Genomic DNA, 21,695 nt, shown 5'->3' on the forward strand with positions numbered 1-21,695 from the left:
CTATTTGTAACACATTCACATAAGCCTGCATGTTACAATAACTATTTCATGAGTTCATGTATTTTTAAAAGATATAGGATCATGTAAGAAGACTAACAAAATTAGTTTCATGATTTTTGGATTAGCAAAGAGTAAACTATGCATTTAACTTGTTTTAGAAAATATATTTTCTCACATAAAATATTCAACTTTTTTATGAGTATAAATGCTTTTATCATGTATATCATGTTACAAGAAAACCAACAAAATTTGTTTCACTTGATTTGAAGCTCAGATGAATTAGTTATTGATTTTACAAGATTAAACCATTTTTTAGTTTTTTTTAACTTCACTTAATTTCAAGAAACCCGTTCGATAAATCGTTAAAACCGAACTGTTACCGACAAATTCGAACGGTTACTGATAATGCAAAAAATACGAAAAATTCGGACGATAAATCATCGAATGTGCTCGGTAACCGGTGTAATTCGATCGGTTACCGAATATCGATTTAGTCAATTTTTTCTCTGAATTTTAAAATTGACCGAGTGAATTTTGAGTAATTTTCACGAAAACCATGAATTTCTGATTACCGATGAGACCGATTTTTGAGCTCCAAACGGTTTTGTGAACTTGCCACGGACACGGATAGGATAGGGAGGGTGTGGTGGATGAGGCAGACACGCGCGAGGTGGACTAGACGGACCCTCCGCGGTGAGCAAGCGTGACAAGATGACGTCTGACGCGAGCTGCGCGTGCAGGCGGCAATGGCCAATTATGTGGGCTCTTTAGTGGGCTTTTCGGGAGTGTTACCCGCCGTGCTAGCGAGTTTTTTTATTCCAAAAATTGCAGAAATATGCATCTATTTTGGAAATTTATAAAAAATAGGTGTTTGCAAGGATTGTCCATTCACTGGGATTTATTTAAAATCATACAAATATTGTGTTTTAATGCTCTCAACCTTTATAACACTATCTAAATATTTATGAAAAATTATAAAAAATTCATATTTTGCAATTTTTTTTAAAACGGATTCATATTTCTGTAATTTTTTAATTAAAAAATCCGCGCTAGCTGCCTGCCTTGTGAAGCACGCGCGCTGGTCGGAGAGAGAGGATAGCCCACCGAAACGCAGCTGCACCTCAACCGGATATTTATTTTTTAAAATAAATAAATAATTTTTTAAAAAAAATAGTGTAATTGATTGAATCAAAGATGAACGATGATATACTTAGGTTAACTAATTTGCATCCCTAATTAAGCTGCACCTCAACCGGTTGCGGTATAAAATAATCAACTCCAGTTCACTGCACGTTTTCAGGGACAAGCATGGAGCTCAAGTGTTAGTGACCCTGGGCTGGGTATCTGAGCATGCAGACATGTCCAGAACAGTACACTAATAATCAAATGTTTATCGATGATTAATTATATCCCTTGTCCCTTTCAAAGAAGGATGGATCTGATTATCGAGGCATACAATACATACAAATCAACTTGCCGCTGCAGCTTCGACTAGATTAATCCCCCCAACCACACCCAGCCAACAGGTTCCATGACACTGCCCAAGCTCTGCTACCCTACCACCCATGGTTTTGCGTCCGGCCTACACGAATCGAATCAGCGTGGCAGTGAGCGCATGTGCAGACAAGCCAGACACGCACATATATAGATAGCTAGTCGTCCTTGGATGGACAGTTCCGTCTACCAAACTGGAGGTGAAGGAGAAGAGCACCAGAGCACGCCCGAGGCGGCGGAGGCGGCAGTGCCGGAGATGGACGAGGAGGAGCGGTACGTCAAGGTGGCGTCGAGGTTCTTCCGAGTGAAGGCTTGCGGTGGTGCCGCCATGGCACGTCTCCACTACCTCCAGTCCTGCTTCCTCTGCAAGAAGAACATCGCCTGCAACCGCGACATCTTCATGTACAAGTAGGTGCATATATCTGTCTCGATTCTTTCCCTTCCACGAGCCCCACAGTTTCCATGCATATCTATCTATATATCTATCTACCTTGGTTGTGACGCGGCGAGCTGATTTGCGTGTGCATGGAGATGGTGCAGAGGGGACGCGGCGTTCTGCAGCGAGGACTGCAGGCAGGAGCAGATGGACATAGACGAGGCGCTCGACGCGGTGGCGCGACGGCACCGCCTCCTGCGCATGCCATCCTCCTCGCAGGAAGCTGCCACCGTGCGGGCCGAGGCGGCGTCGAGGCCACCGATGATGCGCCGCCGGCCGACCATCGCCAACCTCGCAGCTCGCAACCCCCCCGTGGCCGCCAGCTAATGCTAATAATCAACTTCGCAGCTGGCGTGCAGCCCGCAGCACCGCACGCATCGATGATCAATCCGTGCGTGCGTCGCAGGAATCAGTAGGCGATTCTTTGCCCGGGATGAGTTGCAGTCAAGAGTAGCAGTTACCAAGCAAGGAGCACTTAGGGATCGATTACTTGGCCTTGTAGGCATGTAGTATTGTTCTCTGGGGATCTTGTTGCTGCATGCATGGTACTGGTATCCTTTGCATGCAGCATGATCTCCTCTCTCTCCTCTAGGAGAGGAGGTGAGAGAACTGAACTGATGAGCAAGCTCACTAGCTAGCTGCTTAGCTAGAGAGAGGGTATGAATAATCGAAGCTGTGGGCATGGTAGCTTTGTGATGGATGATCCATCGACATGCATGTACAAACCAAAAGATTATCAGAACGCGCGTATGTACAGATTGCTGTGATGTGCAGTGACCAGTGAGTGTCTGATTCTCAATTAGTTTTTTCCTGTCGTTCTTGCGCTTTCCCACTTCATTTCCTCTTCGTTCTTGCATTTTTTTTCCGTGAGATATGACTTCAGATATGGATGGATGGGAAATTGATAACAAATTGAAGGATTGAGGTGGCACGACATGCACACTTGTCCTTCAACTAGGCTGCAAGGCGATGCTAAACTTTATCATAAATCAGTTGTACTACCTGCCTACTAGGCTAATTTATTCCCGGGCTAAGGCTGAAGATTTCAGCCTTCACTTTTGATGTTCTATGTATCTTTACTTTCAGATAACTCATCTTACAGGCCTTCTCTATTTCTGTGATCAAGAGGCTAAAACAATTCATTTTTTGCCTGCTCAAAAAATCATGCTCCTTCACTTTGCAGCAATCACAAGCACAGGAAAACTGCTAACCAGCCATTTCTGTTCTGAAAAAAAAATGGTAGGCCTCCTTTGGTTCATGGGAATTTCAAGGAAAATTGTAGGATTCTCATTCCTGTAGGAATAAGCACTGTAGCTTCCTTTGGTTCGTAGGATTCAGCGTAGTAAATTTGGAGGAAATATTCCTTTGCAACTGATTTCACAGGAAAAATCACGGGAAAACAAACATCCACTCCGACCTCAGCCTGCAGCTCGCCGTGCGCGCTTGCCGCCGCTTGTACTGGGATGGATGGATAGGAACGGACTGAAACAGGATAAGATACTAGAGGAAGATGATTGTTTGATACATCTCTGACGGTGGGACATATGGTTTGATTAATCCAATGTCAGTTAGCTCATATGATGATTAACAGTGTGATTATCGTTCACTTCCACATATCTTATAAAAATTCCTACATTTTTCCTGTGCCTCATCCAAATGACAACCTTGAAAAATTTTCTCTGTTTTTCAATCCTCTATTCTTATTCCTGTATTTTCTAATTCCTACGTTCTAGAGGAGCCCGTAGTGTTTTGCTGACAATCAAGGACCTTAGCAAAAGTGAGCATGTTTTCCAGATGCACTTTTTCTTTCCTTTGAAATCATGTGATAATTAGACTAGCACATATGTCCAGTTTTCACAAATTAAAGAAAATACTAAAATCAAATTTTCATTGATTTGACGGTCAACATGATATATCATCGTGCCAGATGTTACATTTTACAAAAAATAACACACACCCACTTTTGACCAGTATGATCCATGTTGAATATTCTGAGCAAATGAGCAGCCATATATCAGCAAGAGTGGTAGTAACTATCATAGACACCCAAGCACACCCATTGGCACTAATTTTTCTGGGATCCAAATTTACAAATGAATCACAGGCAATCCAAAAACCAGTTTCTAGACTCCAAGAGATATATTCTAGCGACTGATGAGTGTAGCCAATGAATGCTTAACACAAGAACAGAAAAAAAAAACCATAATTATAACAGGCCTTGGATTCAAGTCGATACAATATATGTACGAGAATCCGTCATGATCATGGATGCTTCGAGGTATGTGACGTTAACTTAACATGCAAATAATACGATAATATCGTGCCACTAGAGATATTCCAAGAGCTGGAGAGTGACTGCAACTCTGCAAGAAGGACAAGAGGTCCTATCAAGCTTGGAACAAGTGCTTGCAAAAGAGAGGAGTGCACATCATGAGAGAGAGAGATACAGATGGAAAGGCAAGTGATTCCTATAGTCGATAGCAATGTGCTCTTTATTCTAACCTTCTCCAACTCCAATGAAGTGTGTTGATCTTTGGTTGGTTTTGCTCCATCATCACCTCAAGAGAGGGACATACGAGGAGCTTTTTAAAAAAAATATTATTATTTTATTGGAAAATTGCAAAAACAATATTTAAAATCTGATATTTACAGAAATAGATACATACCGACACGCAGAGTGCCGACGAGACCTGTCAGCACTCCACGTGCCGACATGTCTTTTGTTCCGTAGAAAAATTCATAATTTTTTCATATGATCTCAAATGGAGATGACATTCATATAAAAAATTATACCTATCGATTGAATTGTTTAGATACCCAAAAGTGGCTAGAAATTCCAATCTAATTTTTCAGATATCGGATTTTGGTATTATTTTTGCAATTTTCTAATAAAATAATATTATGAAAAAAATTGACATTTGAGAGCCCTCAATCTGGTACCAGTCCCATTCTGAGGTCTACTACTACTACTAGGGCTATGTGGAGGAGCTACAGGTTTTTTGTATCTCCTTACCCCTTCTCTACAAACAAAAGTTCAGTGAGGATCCTTCTTACCATTCCTCAACCTTTTAGATACATGACATATAAACTCTTCGCAGAGTACTTAACAAAAGAAGTCTGAGGGGACGCTCATGTTATGTACAAGATTTTCCGAACTATGAGGTAATATGGTATATACAGATCGAACAAAAACACATATTGATAACAGAGGAAGAGAAGAAAAAATAATATCAGATCAAGAGGATCAGATGCATTTGGAACAGCGTTGGTAATATCAAGTAACTCTGCGCCCAACTAGGAACAGGATAGGGCATGTTAGAAACAAAAAGGTAAAAGTAAGAAAGGAACACAAAATTGCTATACTCTGTAGCAATCTAATCCTATTATGACCCAGTTTTAGTCCTGCCCAACCCCAGAGTGAAAGATGGCGATGAGCACGTCAGTCAGAGTGGTCGCTTTCAGGCAAGTCAAATTGTCTGATTTTGTTCAAAAAGTGCACCTAAACAAACTACTGAATTATCCGAGAAGCGTAAAGCAAACTGAGTTTATGTAGTCAGGATTACTCAATATGGCCCCTTTTCCTTGAAATGTTGTTATGAGTCATGAGACCAAAGTGAACAAACAATATAGAAGCATCTCAACACACAATAACACTACATATTGTGCTTCCTATTTCTAGCACGTTATATATGTAACTGCAAAGATCTGCTTGGAAGAAGAAAAAAACTTTTAAAGGACTAGGTTTCTTTTCCCCACTAAATTCATCAGGAATTGTTGTTTTTCAGGTGGGTCCAGGAGGTTTCAATGGAGGACAGCAAATAGAAGACTAAAAAACGCAAGACAGCTCAGCATAAAAGATACCAAAAGCCAAATAAGTATTAAAACGAAACTTCGAAGCTCAGCCAGCTACAGAGAAAACTAACAGACAAGAATGAATTATTGTGCTCAGGAAGACAGATGCATTTCAAAGGCATCTATTGACAGGATACAGAAAAGGACAGCTTATATTTCCAAGTTCCAAGATATCTTTCAACCTACAGATAGTTTGTTCATAGTTTCATACTATAGTCATCCTAGCTTGTGCAGGCAATAAAAAAAATCCAACGTGCAGGAGAACTGCGCATTATTATATTAAGAAGCGGGAAAAAGTCCAAAGTGGACCAAGAACAAAAGCACAAACACGCAACTCAAACACAACACAGCACACAAAGACAGAAAGGAAACCAAACCACCACGCCTCTACAGGGTGGTTAGAACGGCATGATCTCATTACCAGCTGGAGAAAGACAACCCAAACTACTTTGGCAAGGCATCAAGGCCAGATACCACTCAGCCTTTTGCACCAGCCATACACCACAACTTGGCCTTGTCTTGAGTATCTTGTAGGATGGAACGGGTACTAGGAGAAACTCCCTCTAACACACACCCATTCCTATGCTTTCACAACCACCAAGCAACCAAAATGACTAACGGGTTAAAACCCTTTCGGTTTTATTTGGTTTGGAAATGGACATTAGCTTCGCTAGGAGTGAGGTGTTGCAAGCCAACAAGAGAGAGCTGAGAACCACACTTCCCTAGCAAACACACATGAAGTCAACAGATGTTTTATCGTCTCATTATCTTGATCCCAATGCGGACAACAATCGGGGTGGTCGAGTCCTAGTCATGCCAGCCTATCAGCTGTCCAGCAGCGATTCAAGACCACCAATGTGCAGGCAATCACAAACAAAAGGAATTTCAAAGAAACAAAAAAACTCACCATGGTAGCATAATTTCTTTAAGTTATTCAGAAGACGTAATGATACGAGCTCAACAATTCATAAACTGAAAAACCTGAACACATATCAGCTTGATAATTTTGATATGCCCAAAGATTGATGGGTAACATTATTATTCAGGGAAAGAAAAGTTATTGACACCACAGATCAAATGTATCATCTTTCATTTTAATTCAAAAGGTAGCCTCAGTAAAACAGAAACCTACCAAACATTAGTCTAATTGCCTTGACCTTCCTCTGACAATCTTCCATCTTGGTGAACTATTCTAATAGCTAACCTTGTCATTTACGATGAACATCCATTCTTGTTCTTGACATTGCAGAGATGGATCTGTAAATACATATACAAAAAAAAAAAACATGTCACATAAGTTTCTATGTAAATTCTTGTTAACTCAACTGATCTGTGCTACTTGTGCGAGAAAACATCACGGCGATATGAATAAGATCAAACGGAACCTAACATGATGAACATCAAATGTCCTTAGTAAGTTCTAGGATTAGGACACTGGCCCAATGCTCATCACCACTAGCCACATTAGTTCTTTGGTTTCCATACATGTTATTGGTAACTAGAGGCTTTCAGAACTTATCCTCCTGGTTCCTAATAAATTATTCCCATGCTTGCCCTAACAACACTGATCTGCCAAACTTAATTTTCCATGCATTTGACATTGTGAACAAAGTCTAGTTTTTTGTTCAAAATAAAGAACAATGTTATCTTTACAACCGGTAGCCTCCTCAGTTCTTTAAGATTCTACCGACAGTTCGTTAAAATCAGTGTGAAATCATCTATTGATTGATGGCAAATACCAGGTTCGAACCAATCACCAACCATAACTGATTGGTCACTGAATAGGCAATGTCAGTGAATCCTACCAGCCATGGCTTCATAAAAAAACAGGGTAATGGGCTAACCATAAATTGGTTTATCACGGATCTCACTAGAAATAAATTTTAGCCTTTTTCCCTTCATCTGAAACAATACCATAAACAATGTGTCTACATCCACACATATTGTTGAATAAAGAAATCAAGCAAAATTGGTCTGAGTGTCTGATTGCATTTACCATGGCAAAAAGGCACCAATATCATATCCCCTTAACCAATCAACTGCATCTTTAACTTGTTTTCTCTGTCTAAATAGATGTTAAAGCTGTATACACATTACAGAAATAACTAGTAGTCAATAAAAATATCTCTAAGACTAGTTATTCCATCTACCTATCAGATCCACAAACCACATTTAGTACAAGGAAACATTATACTCCTCTCTCACAGAGACAGAGACAGAAGGGGGGGGGGGCGGATAGCTTACTGTACTATGGTTTGGAACGAGCGTCGGGTCCAGAGGGAGCGGTAGAGGTGGTGATGGACCTGTTGCTGCGGAGGTCGTCTATGATGCCACCAAGCTCACGCCGAGCTGACTCCCTCCCAAACATGAAGCCATACCTGCAGCATAAGAGGGGTGGGAAATCTAAAACGCTCTGAACAAAGTGTTTGCAGGAGATACTCAATTATATCAGGTTATGTTACCAGAAGGAGACGGCAGAGAAGACTCCTGCAGCTGCCACAGTCTGCAGCAGTGTTAGCTTCTTCGCCTGCATCTTCCGCTGAGATTTGGGAGGGCTAGGAGTTGGTCAGCAGCTAGCTGCGGTTCAGAACCCCCCCCCCCCCCAGTCCCATTCAGTAAAGTAGTATAGGAGTGTGCATTCAATTATAAGATGAATTATACTTTGAGTACTTCAATCATTAACAAGACATTTATTTTGGTTCGGTTACTTGGTGTTTGCATTATACGTAAAGGATACGCTTCGCTCATATAATTCAAAGACCAAGCGCAATTTATTTTCTAATAGCTACCTAAGATGTTGTACTCACAACAGCAGAAACGAATTAGTGCGGCACCAGCACATATCATCATGTGATCATTTTCCAAGACTAATATAATGATTGTTGCAACTGACACACATGGATTCTTTCTTTCTTTTTTTGGTTTTGAAACCATCAGAAGACTGCATAGGTGCAGAAGCAAAAGGAAGACGAAAATGCATATGTGCTAGATGGCACCAGTGAGCATCGACGCGCCTCCTTGCGCGCTAAATCAAATCCATACTAGCACCGCAGGCATCCTCCAAAATCACGCAGAGATGAACAAGAGAAGGCTAAGCGATCTCACCACCGTTCGCTGTGCGACGCCCACACGAGCTCTCCCCACCCGACGCTCACGCAAAATTCCTGCAAAAACAGTAGGGGAAGATGAGGGGACGGGAGCGTCGATGCCGGGAGAGCGAGAGCGAGAAGGAGGGGGGAGTCGGCCGGCCACCTTCGCCGGCACGGCAGATTAGGGTCCGGCTCTAGGGAGCGGCCGCCGACGAGGGGTGGATCTTGCTTGCGGTTCGTAGCCAAGGCCCACGGCCCACGAGAATGCGACCAGGACGAAAGGTTGGGCCTTTTACTGGCCTTAGGCCTTTAATTCTCAAATTTGTGTCCATACAATTTGCTTTTTTAATAATAGAATAAAACATATTTCAGCTAGGCTGGTTAAGGAACCGTCTAAATTATATTTAAATTAAGAGCACTGTAATTTAAATTGATCTTACCTTTTATAGGATAAATCTTTAGCCACACGGCTCGAGTCTATCCATTTAGCCTTTCAGACAACATTTCTCATACACGAAACTACATATTTACGCTTACCCCTATGACACAGAGGTTACCACAAACGTGTATCGGACACCTTTGGCTCCCATCATCTTACTTCTTCTTATCATTTTCTCTTACGTGTTATAGTGCTACAAGTCTAGTGTTAGAACGACGTATAATAATTGATCAATTCATACATTTAGTGAATATATGGTAGTACGAAAAGTACTTAAGCTAACGACAAACAACGGTTGATACTTAATCGATAAATTAATCTATAGTATATATGTTCCTCTCTTGATCTATCTCTAGCTTCAAAGACGTCCTATCTCATTCTCATCAACTCATTCTCTTAAGATCATTTGTATTATGAAATATATTAAGGCAGAGGAAGTTAAACCTGAACATGTTCCATTATGAATTGTCCTCTCTATAGCATACATATACAAACGTGGAAAATGCTCAGCGGACCGCATGCTGGAAACTACTCGGTCGTCGTCACCTCTTGGCCGACGACGGCGGCTTGCCGTCGGCTCCTTTCTTGTCTACGGGCGGCGGCGGGGGCTCCATCTGTAGCACCCGCTCGAGCTCCTCGACGACGTCCCTCATCGTCGGCCGCTCCTTGGCGTTCTTGCCGAGGCATCGGTCGGCGAGCCTGGCCACCTCGCGCGCGGCGGCCATCCGGTACCGCCCGCCCAGCCGCGGGTCCATGATGGCCCGGAATCCCTCGCTGTCCGGCGGGTGCCGACGCACCCACTCCAGCAGCTTCTGCTCCTCCGCCGGCCGGCTCCGCTCCAGCGACCGCCGCCCCGTCAGGATCTCGTACAGCACCACGCCGAAGCTCCACACGTCGCTCTTCGCCGTCAGGTGCCCTGTCTCGATGTAGTCCGGCGCCGCGTACCCGTGCGTCCCCACCACCTGATCCACCCACCATCAGCAGCCAGTGAGCTCAAATGCAATGCAGGAAACAATGCAGTGAAACGCCACGACATTCCTTGCAAGATTCCTGGATGCGTGCGTGCTGAACCGCATTCCTCACTCGCCTACTTACCGCGGTGGAGACGTGTGTTTTCCCTTCCGTTGGCCCCTCCCTTGCCAGCCCAAAGTCCGACAGTTTCGGCTTGAAATCGGCGTCGAGAAGAATATTGGATGCTTTAAAGTCCCTGTAGATTACCTGCCACACTAAAAGGGCGTGGATCAGTTCTTGATCATCTTTTAGTCTTTGCATCTTTCAAACTCTGAGCAGACAAATGCAGCTAAAAAGGCCGTGTGTGTTAACGCAGGGTTTACATGGTTCATTTCAGAGTTTCAGAGAATGCAATTATCCGGCAGACTACAGTTGAATCGGTTCAGTTCAGAGTTTCAAAGGGTGCATATTTTTTTGGGTTCAGAAAGAACAATGCGTTCGAGGAAACCTGAACTTCTGGCACTCCTTCATGGAGATAATCCAGGCCACGCGCGGCACCTATCATGATCTGCAATCTCATTCTCCAGGAAAGAGGAGGATGGGCTCGGTTGAACAGGTGGTCATCCAAGCTCTTGTTGGGCATGAACTCGTAGACCAGCAGCCTGTGCTTGCTTTCTTCTGAATCCACTGCGCAGTAGCCGATGAGCTTCACGAGATTCGGGTGCTCAAGAACGCCCAGGAATTGGACTTCAGCCAGCCACTGCTTGTGCCCCTGAAATCAGATAAGAAAACTCTTGAACCGCATTCAAGATTTTTTTTTTCTTTTGGGAAAAAAGAGATGAGCACTTGAAAATTGCATGAAGTTCTTCTATGTACTTGCATCTAATTTTTGGGCGGATTGGACTCGGCACGTTGTCTATACCGTGATGCTGATTTATATGATTTACTCGTAATAGGTTGACTTGTGACGTTGGCTTGACAAATATTCACGTGGTTCGTTCAACGATTCTCACTGAAGTTGACATCAGTGGATGTCCTTGTCATATTGGTTGGACCAATATTTCATTGAAGCTGTCTGGACAAATATTTATGTGTTTAGTCCCTTTCAAAAAAAATTATATGTTTAGAACTTTAGATTGTCATGGAGCTCAAACTGTCTAATGGTTTCACTGCAAAACAACGATTTTCTGAGTTCTGTTTTAGGCCATGATCCAAATGATGGCACCTAAAGTCATGGATGTTGTTACTTCTCGGTTGTGCACACACACAAAAAAAACTGATTTAAAATATGTAATGTTCATACACCAGAAATGACAAATCCACGGAGATATGGTTATCTTGTGGCTACAGGCCTTGAGGAAATTCAGCTAAAATACAGCTCTTGGAAAATGAAAAGTCTGATGAAACTGCCAGTTCTCTGAAACAAGATGAGCTGCAAATCATTGCAAATTTGTAGGGATTCCACAAAAGTGCAAATTTGTAGGGATTCCACAAAAGTGCTACTCTGCTTAAGTGTGATTAACTACTCTGTGTTAATCCTTAAAAAATTCAAGCTTTCTGATGGACAAACGATATGTCATGAGAAATCTAAGCCCAAATGCAGCATGGCATGACAGATTTTGAGACCTATGAACAAGAGAACAGGGGAGATTTTCCTCTGAAAAAGAGAGAACAGAGGAGATGTATGGAAGCAACTGACCTGTAGGCTGCGCTGGTTGAGGCGCTTGACGGCGAGGACAACGCGGCCGCCGCCGGCGGAGCGGAAGAAGGCGCGGTAGACGTAGCCGAATCCGCCCTCGCCGACCTTGAGCGCGCGGCTGAAGCCGTTGGTGGCGCTGCTGAGCTCCTCCAGGTCGAACACCCGCAGCCGCTGCGCGCCCCTCTCCTCTGATAGCTCCTGTATGCTCCTCGACGGCGTCGACGCCGACGCAGAGGAGGCCTTGCTCTTCTGCCCGCTGGAATCGGAGGCCTTGCTCTTCTGCCCGCTGGAATCGGAGGCCTTGCTATTCTGCCCGCTGGAATCGGAGGCCTTGCTCTTCTGCCCGCTGGAATCGGAGGCCTGGGGCGACTTGGCCGGCGGCGTCTTGGTGCCAACCTTCTGCTGGTGCTTGGACCTGTTCTTGCAGCTCTTGAAGGCGAAGCACCCCATCTGATCACAATAATACAAGATGGGTTACAGATTAAGCCGGAGAAAAGAAGCAGACACCGATCCAAATGGAGCATGCAAATTTCATCGAGAAAAGGGGAAATAAAAGGGACAAGCGAATCTCTGTACCAGCAGTTGTTGAAAAATCAGAATGGCACGCTTGGCCTAATTCTGAAGAGCCCTTGCAGAGGAAAGATCAAGAACTCAAGAGAAAATGAGAGATTTTTTTGGGGGAGGAATAGGAAATGTTACAACTGTCCACGGGGAAGAAACAAGATCACGTTCGCAAGAAACTGATTACGGACACAGCAAAGGGGTCGAGATTGGTTAATTCTCGTACTCTTTCTGCGACAGAGGAAGGAGAAGGACGCATCGGATTGAATCGAAAGGAAGCAGAGCAAGTGAAGAGAATTAGAGAAGGAAGAGGCGGTCGGAGCGGAATTGAACGGGAAGGAAGAAACTACTTAGCTTTGACGAAGAGACTTGCCCGACCGGCAAGTGCGAGGAAATGAGCACGGAGTTGGCTCAGGTGCCCATATTTAACTAACCAACCAGAGTCATTTCTCGTTAATCACGAGTTAATTTCATAAAATTAACAGGACACGCGGCTGGAGATGGTTGGACCTGCACGTGGGCGCCCTGCACCGAGGCAAACGCAATGAGCACCGTAAAATAAGATGACGGATACGGAAACTAGGTTTCGGTCTTACCCTATCAATCTCCATGATCTTGCACTGTACCGTCACCTGTAGCTAGGGTTTACGCTGTGAATTACATTGGTTGGTCATCTTAGGGAGACTTTTTTTTCTTATCTATCGAACGGTTTTTCTCTCTTCTCTTACCAATGGTTTAATCAGATATTCCTTTTTAGATATGCTGATCATAGATCGGTTTGCACCGCTCACTCTCGAACGTTATCCTGGTGCATTTTTACTCCAACATTGGCGTTGACTACATCGGATGACTCCTCATCTCCAACCGTGTGGGGTGCGGCAAGATCAGGCGCGTGATGCCCCAATGGTCACCTTCATGAGCCGTTGCCCCGTACGCACGCCTTCGATACAATCACCTTCAACATCAACCTCGTCCTTCACGATTGCCTTGATCGTGTCATCATATTTTTCGATACATCCTTGGCTCCATAGCACCTCCTTTCATCTACAACTTCACATGCCACTACCTTGTTAACGGCAATCTCTCGTCTACATTGAGAGATTGCCGTTAACATATGTGATACAACAGCGCTCCTGTTATGATTTCAGGTCGTCGGTTCCCCACCTTTGACTTCCTCTCTAATTTGACCATACGTGACGCTTCCGCTATGACTAAGAGGATGTTATAGTATATTGTTATATATGTGTATTCGGTAGTTTATATTTTTATAATCTCGTGATACTTGTCTTATCTTTAAGAGAGGTTTCTGATTCTCTAAGGCTTGTACTCTATATAATACTCTCTCAAGGCTAAGCAGTTCATATACCGAATTATGCCAATTCCTCTAGTTTACAAACCTCTCTTGTTCCGGTCTAATTCCAAAGTTTCGCGATTGGTGGTTGTATCTAGCATATCAAATAAAAAAAACTAGACAAATCTATAAAGAACAAGACGGCTTTAAATTAAGAAAAACGAACACCCAAATTTATGCCGTAGAGGACTCGAAATCGAGCAGGGTAGACTCGTACACCCAAGGCATGGTCAAGAGGGTGGTGTCTAGGTGAGGACACGAGAGAATGGGAAAGCTGAGCTGATGGGATGAGCATAGGCCTAGGACTAGTCTGCTCCCATCTTGCGTCGACGAGGACTCGGCGGAATCCAATAATCCTCGCTGACCTCCGGGGCAGAATTCCATCCTCTCTCCCATCGTGCCGGCACCACAGCATCGAGCTTGTTGCAAGGTCCATGCCGTGGTTCTGCTTCTGCTTCTGCTTCTGGTTCCCACTGCTACATCAAAGCTGATTAATCAGCTACGAGGTTGCAGGTAGTCGCTACTCGGGGAAGGAAGTCAGCAAGTGGCTCGCTTGGAGCACCAGACAAGTCACATCCAGATGCCCCTGCCTGTCATGCATGGGAATATAATCGTCCTCCACCGATGCCCTGCGTACTGCGGTTCTTCTTCTTCTTCGTAGACAAATTCAGAGCTCCAAGTTGTAAAATTGTGAGTTCCTACCAGAAGCAGCAGGAAACAGTCATCATCGATCTGACCGTCTATCTTTTTTCAAGGTGCGTGAGATGTTTTTGACCCTCTAGCTCACATACAGTAGTACTTGTTTAGTGAAAAGATTAGTGTTGGTGGTGCATTAGGAGTAGAAAGTGGTCAAAGAAGCAGACGGCGGGCAGCCTCAATTCAGACGGTGGAGAATATTGCAAACAGAGGAACCGACATGTTGACTTGTAGCCTTGGCACGACTACTAATTAAACGTTGTGATGATCAGATGGGGACTCATGTGAAGCGGGGCACTGATTAAACAAGGGAAATGTAATGGAGATTACGTGGTGGGTACCAATTCCAACGAGGACAATGACTGAGCTGTCGTCATTTGTGTTCCGTGCTAATCCTCTGGAAGCTAAGAGAGCATGCATGGTGACAATTCTCTCTTCAAAGGTTGGCACTCTCCATGTCCTATCCATCGTTTGACTCTCTGTCTTCTCTCTCTCTCTCTCTCTCTGCAACAGTATAGTTGTGAACTTGTGATTATATAGTATAGTTGTAGGTTGCAGTGTCTAACCTACATCTAATACAAACAGCAACAGAAAGTCCGATGACTTAGCGAAAAATTCAATTCCAGCACGATTAGGGAAAAAAATCGCATTCTAAATGGGGCCTATAAAATGTGTAGCATTACTACTTACTTTGTTTGGAGGTTTGACTAGAATGGTAGCAGACTACTTGTCCAGAAGCTCACACTATGGATAAGCGACTGTTAAGTGTCCACTGCTTAATACTTTTACCGGCAAACGGGTACTAGGGGAAGAAGAGGGACGTGGATAAGGTAACCATACGTGATCATAAATTTCATGTAAGATCAAATGAGCCATCTTGATTCTTGAGTCAGTGTTAAGATCAACTACATCACTAAAACTTAATGATATAGAAATCCCATCGCAAAACAGTATTACTCAAGTAAATATTTGTTGTTACAAAGTTGCAATTCAAGTATGTATTATTTTGAGTAATCCATCTGATGTAGTCACTCTTAGTCTTAGAGGATTGATAACTTGTGTACATATTTGAAGGTTTACAGGGAACATGGTTGCTGGTTCTTGCAAAACATAAAGGCCTGTCAGAAGAATAAGAACATACACACATACTGCAGACGACGGATGTATATGTGACAAGATCATAACACTATACCACATGAAGAGTAATAGAAGGTTGAAAATATAATAACTGTTGGAGATAAAAAATAAAGAATATTATAATAATATTAAACGATGCTGTAATAATATTATAAAAAATGAATTTTTAAAGTATCTATTAGAGATTGATCATACCGGACTCTAGCTCATTAGTGAATTGAGAGTTCAAACTCTTTTTTTTACTGGAAGGCAGAGCGAACAAACATGTATCTGGGATAAAAAACTATTTTTATTGTAAAATTTTGATCAGTGGTGATCTGAACGGTTAAAAATCGGCATGGGAATATGAGATGGCCGATCCACGGCCGTCGCACTCGCAGCCACCCAAACCTCATCAACAAAACGGCGCCAAAAACCAGAGACCTGCCGACGGCCATCTCCGCCATGAAGCACCTCCTCCTCCCCTCCCCTCTCCCGCTCCTCCTCCACCGTCCCTCCAAACCCCTCCTCCTCCATCACCGCCGCCACCTCAGCTGCATCCCCAGCGCCGCATCCGACGGCAGCTCCGGCGACCCGTCCCCCGCCACCTCCAAGCCGCCCTCCACCGACACCACACCCTCCAACTCCAAACCCGCCGGCATCAAGAACCGCCTCCGGGAGAGGAACCAGGCCCGCAGGGTCCAGTTGGATGCCCCGCCAGCGCCGGTGACGCCGAAGAAGAAGGCTCGTTCGGCGGCGGCGCCGCGGATGGAGAGGCAGAGGGGGCGGAAGGAATGGGAAGAGATGAGCCTGGCCGATAAGGCCGTGGAGCTGTACGTCGGGGAGAAGGGGCTGCTCTTCTGGCTCAACAAGTTCGCCTACGCCTCCATCTTCATCATGGTCGGCGCCTGGGTCCTGTTCCGCTTCATCGGGCCGTCGCTCGGACTCTACCAGCTCGACGCGCCGCCGCTGCAGCCCTCCGCCGTATTAGGCGGCTAGCTGCGAGGGCCGCCGGCACTGATCTTGATGAGTTGAGCATTCGGTCTAGATAGCTAGCGTAGCGGATAAGGAAAAGATTGAGAGAGAAAAGGATACAAATTTAAGTAAGTGTGTTGCTTAATTGCTCCAGTGAGCTGCTTTGATGTGTGTTTTGTTACAACCAATGGAGGAATGGATTGCACTGCGCAGTTTTGGAGTAAAAGTTTCGATCTTTGCTGGCCATTGTGAATTGTGGCCACGTAGTTTTTGAGCTTCAAGCCACATTGTATAATTACTACTGCACCCTAACTTCCTGATTTATCTGTGCAAACCTGATTGGTTTTGTATAAACAAGTAGTTAATTTTGATATGCTTTGGGTGCAATGCTTCATGATTGAGTTTTGAGAAATTGAGATCAAGAGGTCATGCTGCTGTCCTGTCGTTCCTTTCAGGAAAACAGAGAAATCTTATAGAAGCAATTTTGAAATTTAAACAGACCATTATGGACAGCAAATGGACAACTAAATGTCATTCCTGGTGATTCCTATTCTCATATACAAATCTCTGAATGCTTGCATGATAATACAACACCCTAACACTCATTGGTCAGTTTGTGCTCAGCACTAGGATGCCATCTAATGAGTAATGGCTGATCCGTCAGAAGAGAAAAGATATATCAGTTGTAGTTGCATCACATCCACAAGGAACTGATCAGTTAGAAAGAAATCTAGCAAGATCGGATTACGACAAGGACTGCGCCACATTGGAAGAGGAGATGAGGCTGGAGAGCAAGCCGACGATGAGCGCGCTGTTGTATGTCGTCGCCTCGTTCTGCCTCACATTTTCTCCCTGTCGTCGATGAACGAGTCATTCCTGAACGGCCCGCCCGCCCGCCAGCGCGCCCGTGGCGGCGTTTGGGTTTGGCTTGGATCACTTGAGCCACTCCTATACATCAATATATGTTATAATGCACGAGTACTTAGCTATATCCCTCAATCATGCCCATAGATGCAAGCGCAACCTATAAATACCCTCTTAACAGTTGTTTTCATGATGATTATACAAGATAAGATGGCACATCTCTATGGTTGGGGTGGGATCTAGGTTCCTTTCTTTTCGTAGATTTCCCATGCCCATCGCTATGATTTTCTGTTTGTAGTGATTTTTTTTTCTTTTTCGAGAGCACAAATTTCACGAGGGCCAAAGGCCGACGTACACACCTAACCTAACCAAGGATAGCCAATTTCCTAAAAAAATGAAAAATAAAATAACATTTCGTTTGAAGAGAAAAAGAGAAAAGGGGAGAGGATGGGTAGGGTAAGTGGGGAAGAAAGGGGAAAGGCGAGGAGGATGAGAAGCAACTAGCGACGCGAAGCCGAAGCACCTCCGATCCGCCGCCGGCCCTCCGATCGGAAGGTACAGCTCTCCGAATCCCCTCCATTCCTCGCTCAAATCCGGCCATTTTCTCGTTCGCCCGGTCAAGTAGATCCATTCGTAGCCGACTCGATTCGAATGCATCCCTGTTTGCTTCCCCCCAATCGCAGGGGTTCCATGGAGCAGGGTGCCGCCCCCGATCGGAGCGACGTCCCGGTCGGGGAGTGCGAATGGCGGGAGGAGCTGCGGCAGCAGCAGTCCCAGGTCGACGCGCTGCGCGAGAGGCTCGTGGAGGTGAAGGTCGGGATGCGGTGCTCCGAGGGCGACTCCCGGAGGGAGCTGGAGCACCTGTGCCGCAGGGTGAAGACCATCGCCACGCTGCTGGCGTACCTCAAGTCCAAGGCACGGATCATGGCGATACCGCACCTCGCGCACACCTCCTGCGGGATAAGGCACCAAGACGGCGTGGGATACGTCGACCGGCATGGGGTGCCACTGGCGGATTGGCCCAAGGGCGCCGAGCCCGCGTCCTGTGGAGGTTCGGATGACAGGATGGTTGTGGAGAGTAGTGGTGCTCCTGAACATGGTGATGCCAGCGAGGGGGATGTGGATGTGGACGACATTCTCAAGTCCATCCGCATGGTGACGGATGTGATGGAGTCACTTGTGAAGAGAGTGATTGTGGCTGAATCCGAAGTTGCTAATGAGAAAGACAAGGTGAGGATGGGGTTGGAGGAGGTCAGGAGGAAGACTTTGCAGGTTGAGACCATGTCCTCGAAAGTCGAGGAGATGGAGAAATTTGCAGTGGGTACAAATGGGATGCTAAATGAGATGAGGCAAAGGGTTGAAGATATGGTGCTGGAGACCACTCGGCAGCGGCAGCGTGCTGCTGAAAATGAGCAGGAGCTTAGTCGGGTGAAGCAGGATTTCGAGTCGCTGAGAACTTATGTTAGCACTCTTGTTAGTGTTAGAGAAACTCTTCTCTCATCAGAGAAGCAATTCGAAACAATGGAGAAGCTTTTCGACAGGTACTTTTGCAACTATTCTTCTGTGTTTAGTTATTGTTCTTTTTATGAGTGCGCCGCCAAGGTCAATTTGCTTGTGAAACCATCTATATTCTGGGGTAAAGAGAACTTGAAGAAATGGTCTGGTGATGGAAGACTTATAAGTATTTAATTTCATCTTCCCAATTTTGAACAAAGAAGCAGGACAACTCATTCATTACATAAAATTCCGGCAACATTGCCATGATAGGATATGCAGCTGGTGCTACACAGAATTCTTTTCATTTTTTGTTCTTTGATGCATTAGTGATTCTAAAGGCTTGATGTAGTTCGGGAAAACCCACAAAATGTTGTTAAAAGTCAGCTACTATCCTAACACTGTATTCATGAGTCCGATTGTCTTTACTGGGGCATATGCTTATCTCCCTCTGAATTCCCTTAATGACACTGCATCAACAGTAGTTTCTTCCAAACACACAATGCTAATGGTTTGTAGTTCGTACTGTCTTGTACTATGTGTTGGCATGAGTTCTGATTGCTGCACAGAATGCTGTCTTCTGGTAAAACTTCACCCTAGTATTGGCTAAGTAGGCTCTACCGCAGTATCTGTATTCTATAGGGCTCTGAACTACATCTAGTATTCAAGTTATATCTTCAGCAGGCTTCTCTATCACATATCTTCATCATTTTCTTCACTCTTGATAATTTCTAAAGGTGTTTTGTGAGATTTGCTCAACGCTGATGCTTGCTTTGAATCCGGTTAACTGTCATGCAATCAACGCTGATGCTTGCTTTGAATCCGGTTAACTATCATGCAATGTTTGAGTAAAATTAATACTCCTTGATCTGATTGAGACTGTTATCAGCACTCAGAAAATATGGTGTTAAAATAATGTATTGCGGTAGCACATCCAATTCGGTTGCTCCAACTTCTCACTTGAGAAGTTTGTGTTTTCGATTGTGTCCAAAATGTAATGGATATTCAATGGTCAAGAAGATGCACACGTGAACGGATATATAATTGAATGATTGAGTCTAACAGCCTGCTATTACTGGCTGCATCTGGTAAAGAATGCCAGGTGATGCTGCTTTTTGAATCTGATAGGTCTTTTAGTTTCGGATCTAACATTTAATAAGCTTCCTGCTATTTGTTTACTCTAGAAACTGGACATCTAGTTGACAAAATGCCCCTGAGAGATTGAGAGGTAAAAAACATGGGAAATCACATTCTAGGGGAGAAGAGGAAAAATCATATGATATGTCCATTGTTTTCTTTCTACTTTCTTCTTTTGTCCACCTGATAGTTGATACAGGTGTAATCAGTTCGTAGTGGTGAAATCCTCCTCCTACAACCACATGAAAGAAAGGTCCACGGTCATGTTGCATGTGAATGAACAAACTTGTAAATATAACAGATAGCATGCATTGGTACTTACTTGATAGTCTTCCCAGTATCGGTCTTTACTGCATACGTATACTAGTAATGGCAGATAATTTAGTAATTGTGCCAGGCAAGTCTCTTTATATACTTTTATTTAGTATCAGTATTCGAATCGTTTATCTGTAATCAATTCAATATTGAGCTCCTTGTATTTGCGAACAGGCTAGTTGCCAAGACTAACCAGCTTGAGAGTGAGAAAGCTCAGAAGGAAGCCGAAGTGCAGCAGGTGATGGAGGAGAATGTGAGGCTACGTGGCATGCTTGATAGGAAGGAGGCGCAGCTCCAGGCAATGAGTGAGCAGTGCAAGTTCATGGCGCTGAATCGCCACAACTAGCAGGCGATGGACCTGAGGCGGCTGCACTTACCCTACCGATGTACCTTACAAACTACATTGTTGTGACAGAGGAAAGAAAAACAAGAACAGATGCCGTGGGATGACTCATGCTGCTGTCTGAGTTCCAGGGCTGTGATTCTTGATGTAAACAGTTGTTTCTTTAGGTGTGCTGGTCTGCTGGAGCTGTAACTCTGACATATTGTTTGCTGAAAAATGTGTGTAAGATACTGGAAGCAATCTTTCCAATTTCGTATGTTCACTTAAGGTATAGCTGCCGCATCGTTGTGCTTGTACGTTGCTTTAGCCAGCTACTCCACTTTTTATCCAGGGCGCTGTGAAGATGATATTGCTGGACATGCCACAGTAAAGCTGAACATTCGCTGTAGTGTTTTACTGAAGTTGGTTTCAGCAGCGACGTTGTACAGATGCATATATCACTTATCATTTTTTACTCTTACTCTTTTCATATCTAATAAAAAATCTTTATATTTAAATATTTTATCTATTTTTATCGTTGACTCTCGTCATCTAGAAATATAGAATCCAATTTACTAATAAAAATAAAAAAAATTAAAAGAAAAATTAATAAATAATCTTCAAATTATATTTTAGATTCTACTGAAATCAAACTAGACATCGTTCGATATCGTTCCTGACGTATTCGTTCAATGACACTCTCATAACATATACACATTTTCATATCTTAAATTTATACTTAACATTACTATATCTAATATTTATATTTTTTTCAACGTACATAAACTTAAGTAGTCTTATTTAGCTACGGCCTATGTAATTACCACAAGAATCTAATGCGCAGACTGTAGTGGGCCCCACCTGTCAGGGGGTTTACGCTTTACAGCCAAAGCCAGCAGCTGCG

General features: G+C 44.0%; 5 protein-coding genes across 11 annotated transcripts; 3 read left to right on the plus strand and 2 right to left on the minus strand.

The window, feature by feature from the left end:
* The first annotated feature begins 1,425 nt into the window (after nt 1-1,425).
* Nucleotides 1,426-2,729, plus strand: LOC133927391 (FCS-Like Zinc finger 7-like). 2 transcript variants are annotated; one of them, XM_062373844.1, is made up of 2 exons: nt 1,426-1,902; nt 2,026-2,729. In XM_062373844.1, the coding sequence occupies exons 1-2, from the start codon at nt 1,667-1,669 to the stop codon at nt 2,255-2,257; spliced, it is 468 nt and encodes a 155-aa protein (XP_062229828.1). In that variant the 5' UTR covers nt 1,426-1,666; the 3' UTR covers nt 2,258-2,729. The 2 variants fall into 2 exon arrangements, with proteins under 2 accessions (XP_062229828.1, XP_062229829.1); XM_062373845.1 differs by having other exon boundaries at nt 1,482-1,902; nt 2,035-2,729.
* Nucleotides 2,730-6,853: 4,124 nt separating this feature from the next.
* On the minus strand, nt 6,854-9,537 carry LOC133927393 (uncharacterized). Of its 5 annotated transcripts, none has more exons than XM_062373852.1 (5): nt 9,035-9,537; nt 8,888-8,946; nt 8,245-8,321; nt 8,027-8,160; nt 6,854-7,039 (listed from the first exon to the last, which is right to left on the minus strand). In XM_062373852.1, the coding sequence occupies exons 3-4, from the start codon at nt 8,313-8,315 to the stop codon at nt 8,031-8,033; spliced, it is 201 nt and encodes a 66-aa protein (XP_062229836.1). In that variant the 5' UTR covers nt 8,316-8,321; nt 8,888-8,946; nt 9,035-9,537; the 3' UTR covers nt 6,854-7,039; nt 8,027-8,030. The 5 variants fall into 5 exon arrangements, with proteins under 5 accessions (XP_062229836.1, XP_062229834.1, XP_062229832.1 ...); XM_062373850.1 differs by having other exon boundaries at nt 8,245-8,337; nt 9,035-9,425; XM_062373848.1 differs by having other exon boundaries at nt 8,245-8,359; nt 9,035-9,409.
* Nucleotides 9,538-9,715: 178 nt separating this feature from the next.
* On the minus strand, nt 9,716-12,927 carry LOC133927392 (probable serine/threonine-protein kinase PBL19). Of its 2 annotated transcripts, XM_062373847.1 has the most exons (6): nt 12,537-12,927; nt 12,289-12,410; nt 11,961-12,198; nt 10,770-11,033; nt 10,406-10,528; nt 9,716-10,272 (listed from the first exon to the last, which is right to left on the minus strand). In XM_062373847.1, exons 2-6 carry the CDS (start codon nt 12,408-12,410, stop codon nt 9,853-9,855), a joined length of 1,167 nt encoding a protein of 388 aa, XP_062229831.1. In that variant the 5' UTR covers nt 12,537-12,927; the 3' UTR covers nt 9,716-9,852. The 2 variants fall into 2 exon arrangements, with proteins under 2 accessions (XP_062229831.1, XP_062229830.1); XM_062373846.1 differs by having other exon boundaries at nt 11,961-12,410.
* A 3,149-nt stretch (nt 12,928-16,076) lies between these two features.
* LOC133927396 (uncharacterized) lies at nt 16,077-17,032 on the plus strand. Its single transcript, XM_062373854.1, has one exon. The coding sequence runs from the start codon at nt 16,150-16,152 to the stop codon at nt 16,681-16,683; it is 534 nt and encodes a 177-aa protein (XP_062229838.1). The 5' UTR covers nt 16,077-16,149; the 3' UTR covers nt 16,684-17,032.
* Nucleotides 17,033-17,928: 896 nt separating this feature from the next.
* Nucleotides 17,929-21,068, plus strand: LOC133927395 (uncharacterized). Its single transcript, XM_062373853.1, has 3 exons — nt 17,929-18,078; nt 18,207-19,064; nt 20,644-21,068. The coding sequence occupies exons 2-3, from the start codon at nt 18,214-18,216 to the stop codon at nt 20,813-20,815; spliced, it is 1,023 nt and encodes a 340-aa protein (XP_062229837.1). The 5' UTR covers nt 17,929-18,078; nt 18,207-18,213; the 3' UTR covers nt 20,816-21,068.
* Nucleotides 21,069-21,695: the final 627 nt, after the last annotated feature.

This window comes from Phragmites australis, chromosome 8 (assembly GCF_958298935.1).
Source record: "Phragmites australis chromosome 8, lpPhrAust1.1, whole genome shotgun sequence".
NCBI classification, from domain to species: Eukaryota; Viridiplantae; Streptophyta; class Magnoliopsida; order Poales; family Poaceae; genus Phragmites; species Phragmites australis.

Excerpts from the sequence above, each read along its gene's own strand:
- LOC133927393 (XM_062373852.1), bottom strand. The coding sequence starts at position 8,315 with ATGCAGGCGAAGAAGCTAACACTGCTGCAGACTGTGGCAGCTGCAGGA. Across the intron at positions 8,161-8,244 it reads TTCTCTGCCGTCTCCTTCTG|GTATGGCTTCATGTTTGGGA; the intron begins GTAACATAACCT and ends CTTATGCTGCAG.
- LOC133927396 (XM_062373854.1), top strand. The coding sequence starts at position 16,150 with ATGAAGCACCTCCTCCTCCCCTCCCCTCTCCCGCTCCTCCTCCACCGT.
- LOC133927395 (XM_062373853.1), top strand. The coding sequence starts at position 18,214 with ATGGAGCAGGGTGCCGCCCCCGATCGGAGCGACGTCCCGGTCGGGGAG. Across the intron at positions 19,065-20,643 it reads ATGGAGAAGCTTTTCGACAG|GCTAGTTGCCAAGACTAACC; the intron begins GTACTTTTGCAA and ends ATTTGCGAACAG.
- LOC133927392 (XM_062373846.1), bottom strand. The coding sequence starts at position 12,410 with ATGGGGTGCTTCGCCTTCAAGAGCTGCAAGAACAGGTCCAAGCACCAG. Across the intron at positions 11,034-11,960 it reads TCAACCAGCGCAGCCTACAG|GGGCACAAGCAGTGGCTGGC; the intron begins GTCAGTTGCTTC and ends ATCTGATTTCAG. Across the intron at positions 10,529-10,769 it reads AAGGAGTGCCAGAAGTTCAG|GTAATCTACAGGGACTTTAA; the intron begins GTTTCCTCGAAC and ends TTAGTGTGGCAG.
- LOC133927391 (XM_062373844.1), top strand. The coding sequence starts at position 1,667 with ATGGACAGTTCCGTCTACCAAACTGGAGGTGAAGGAGAAGAGCACCAG. Across the intron at positions 1,903-2,025 it reads CGCGACATCTTCATGTACAA|ATGGTGCAGAGGGGACGCGG; the intron begins GTAGGTGCATAT and ends GTGTGCATGGAG.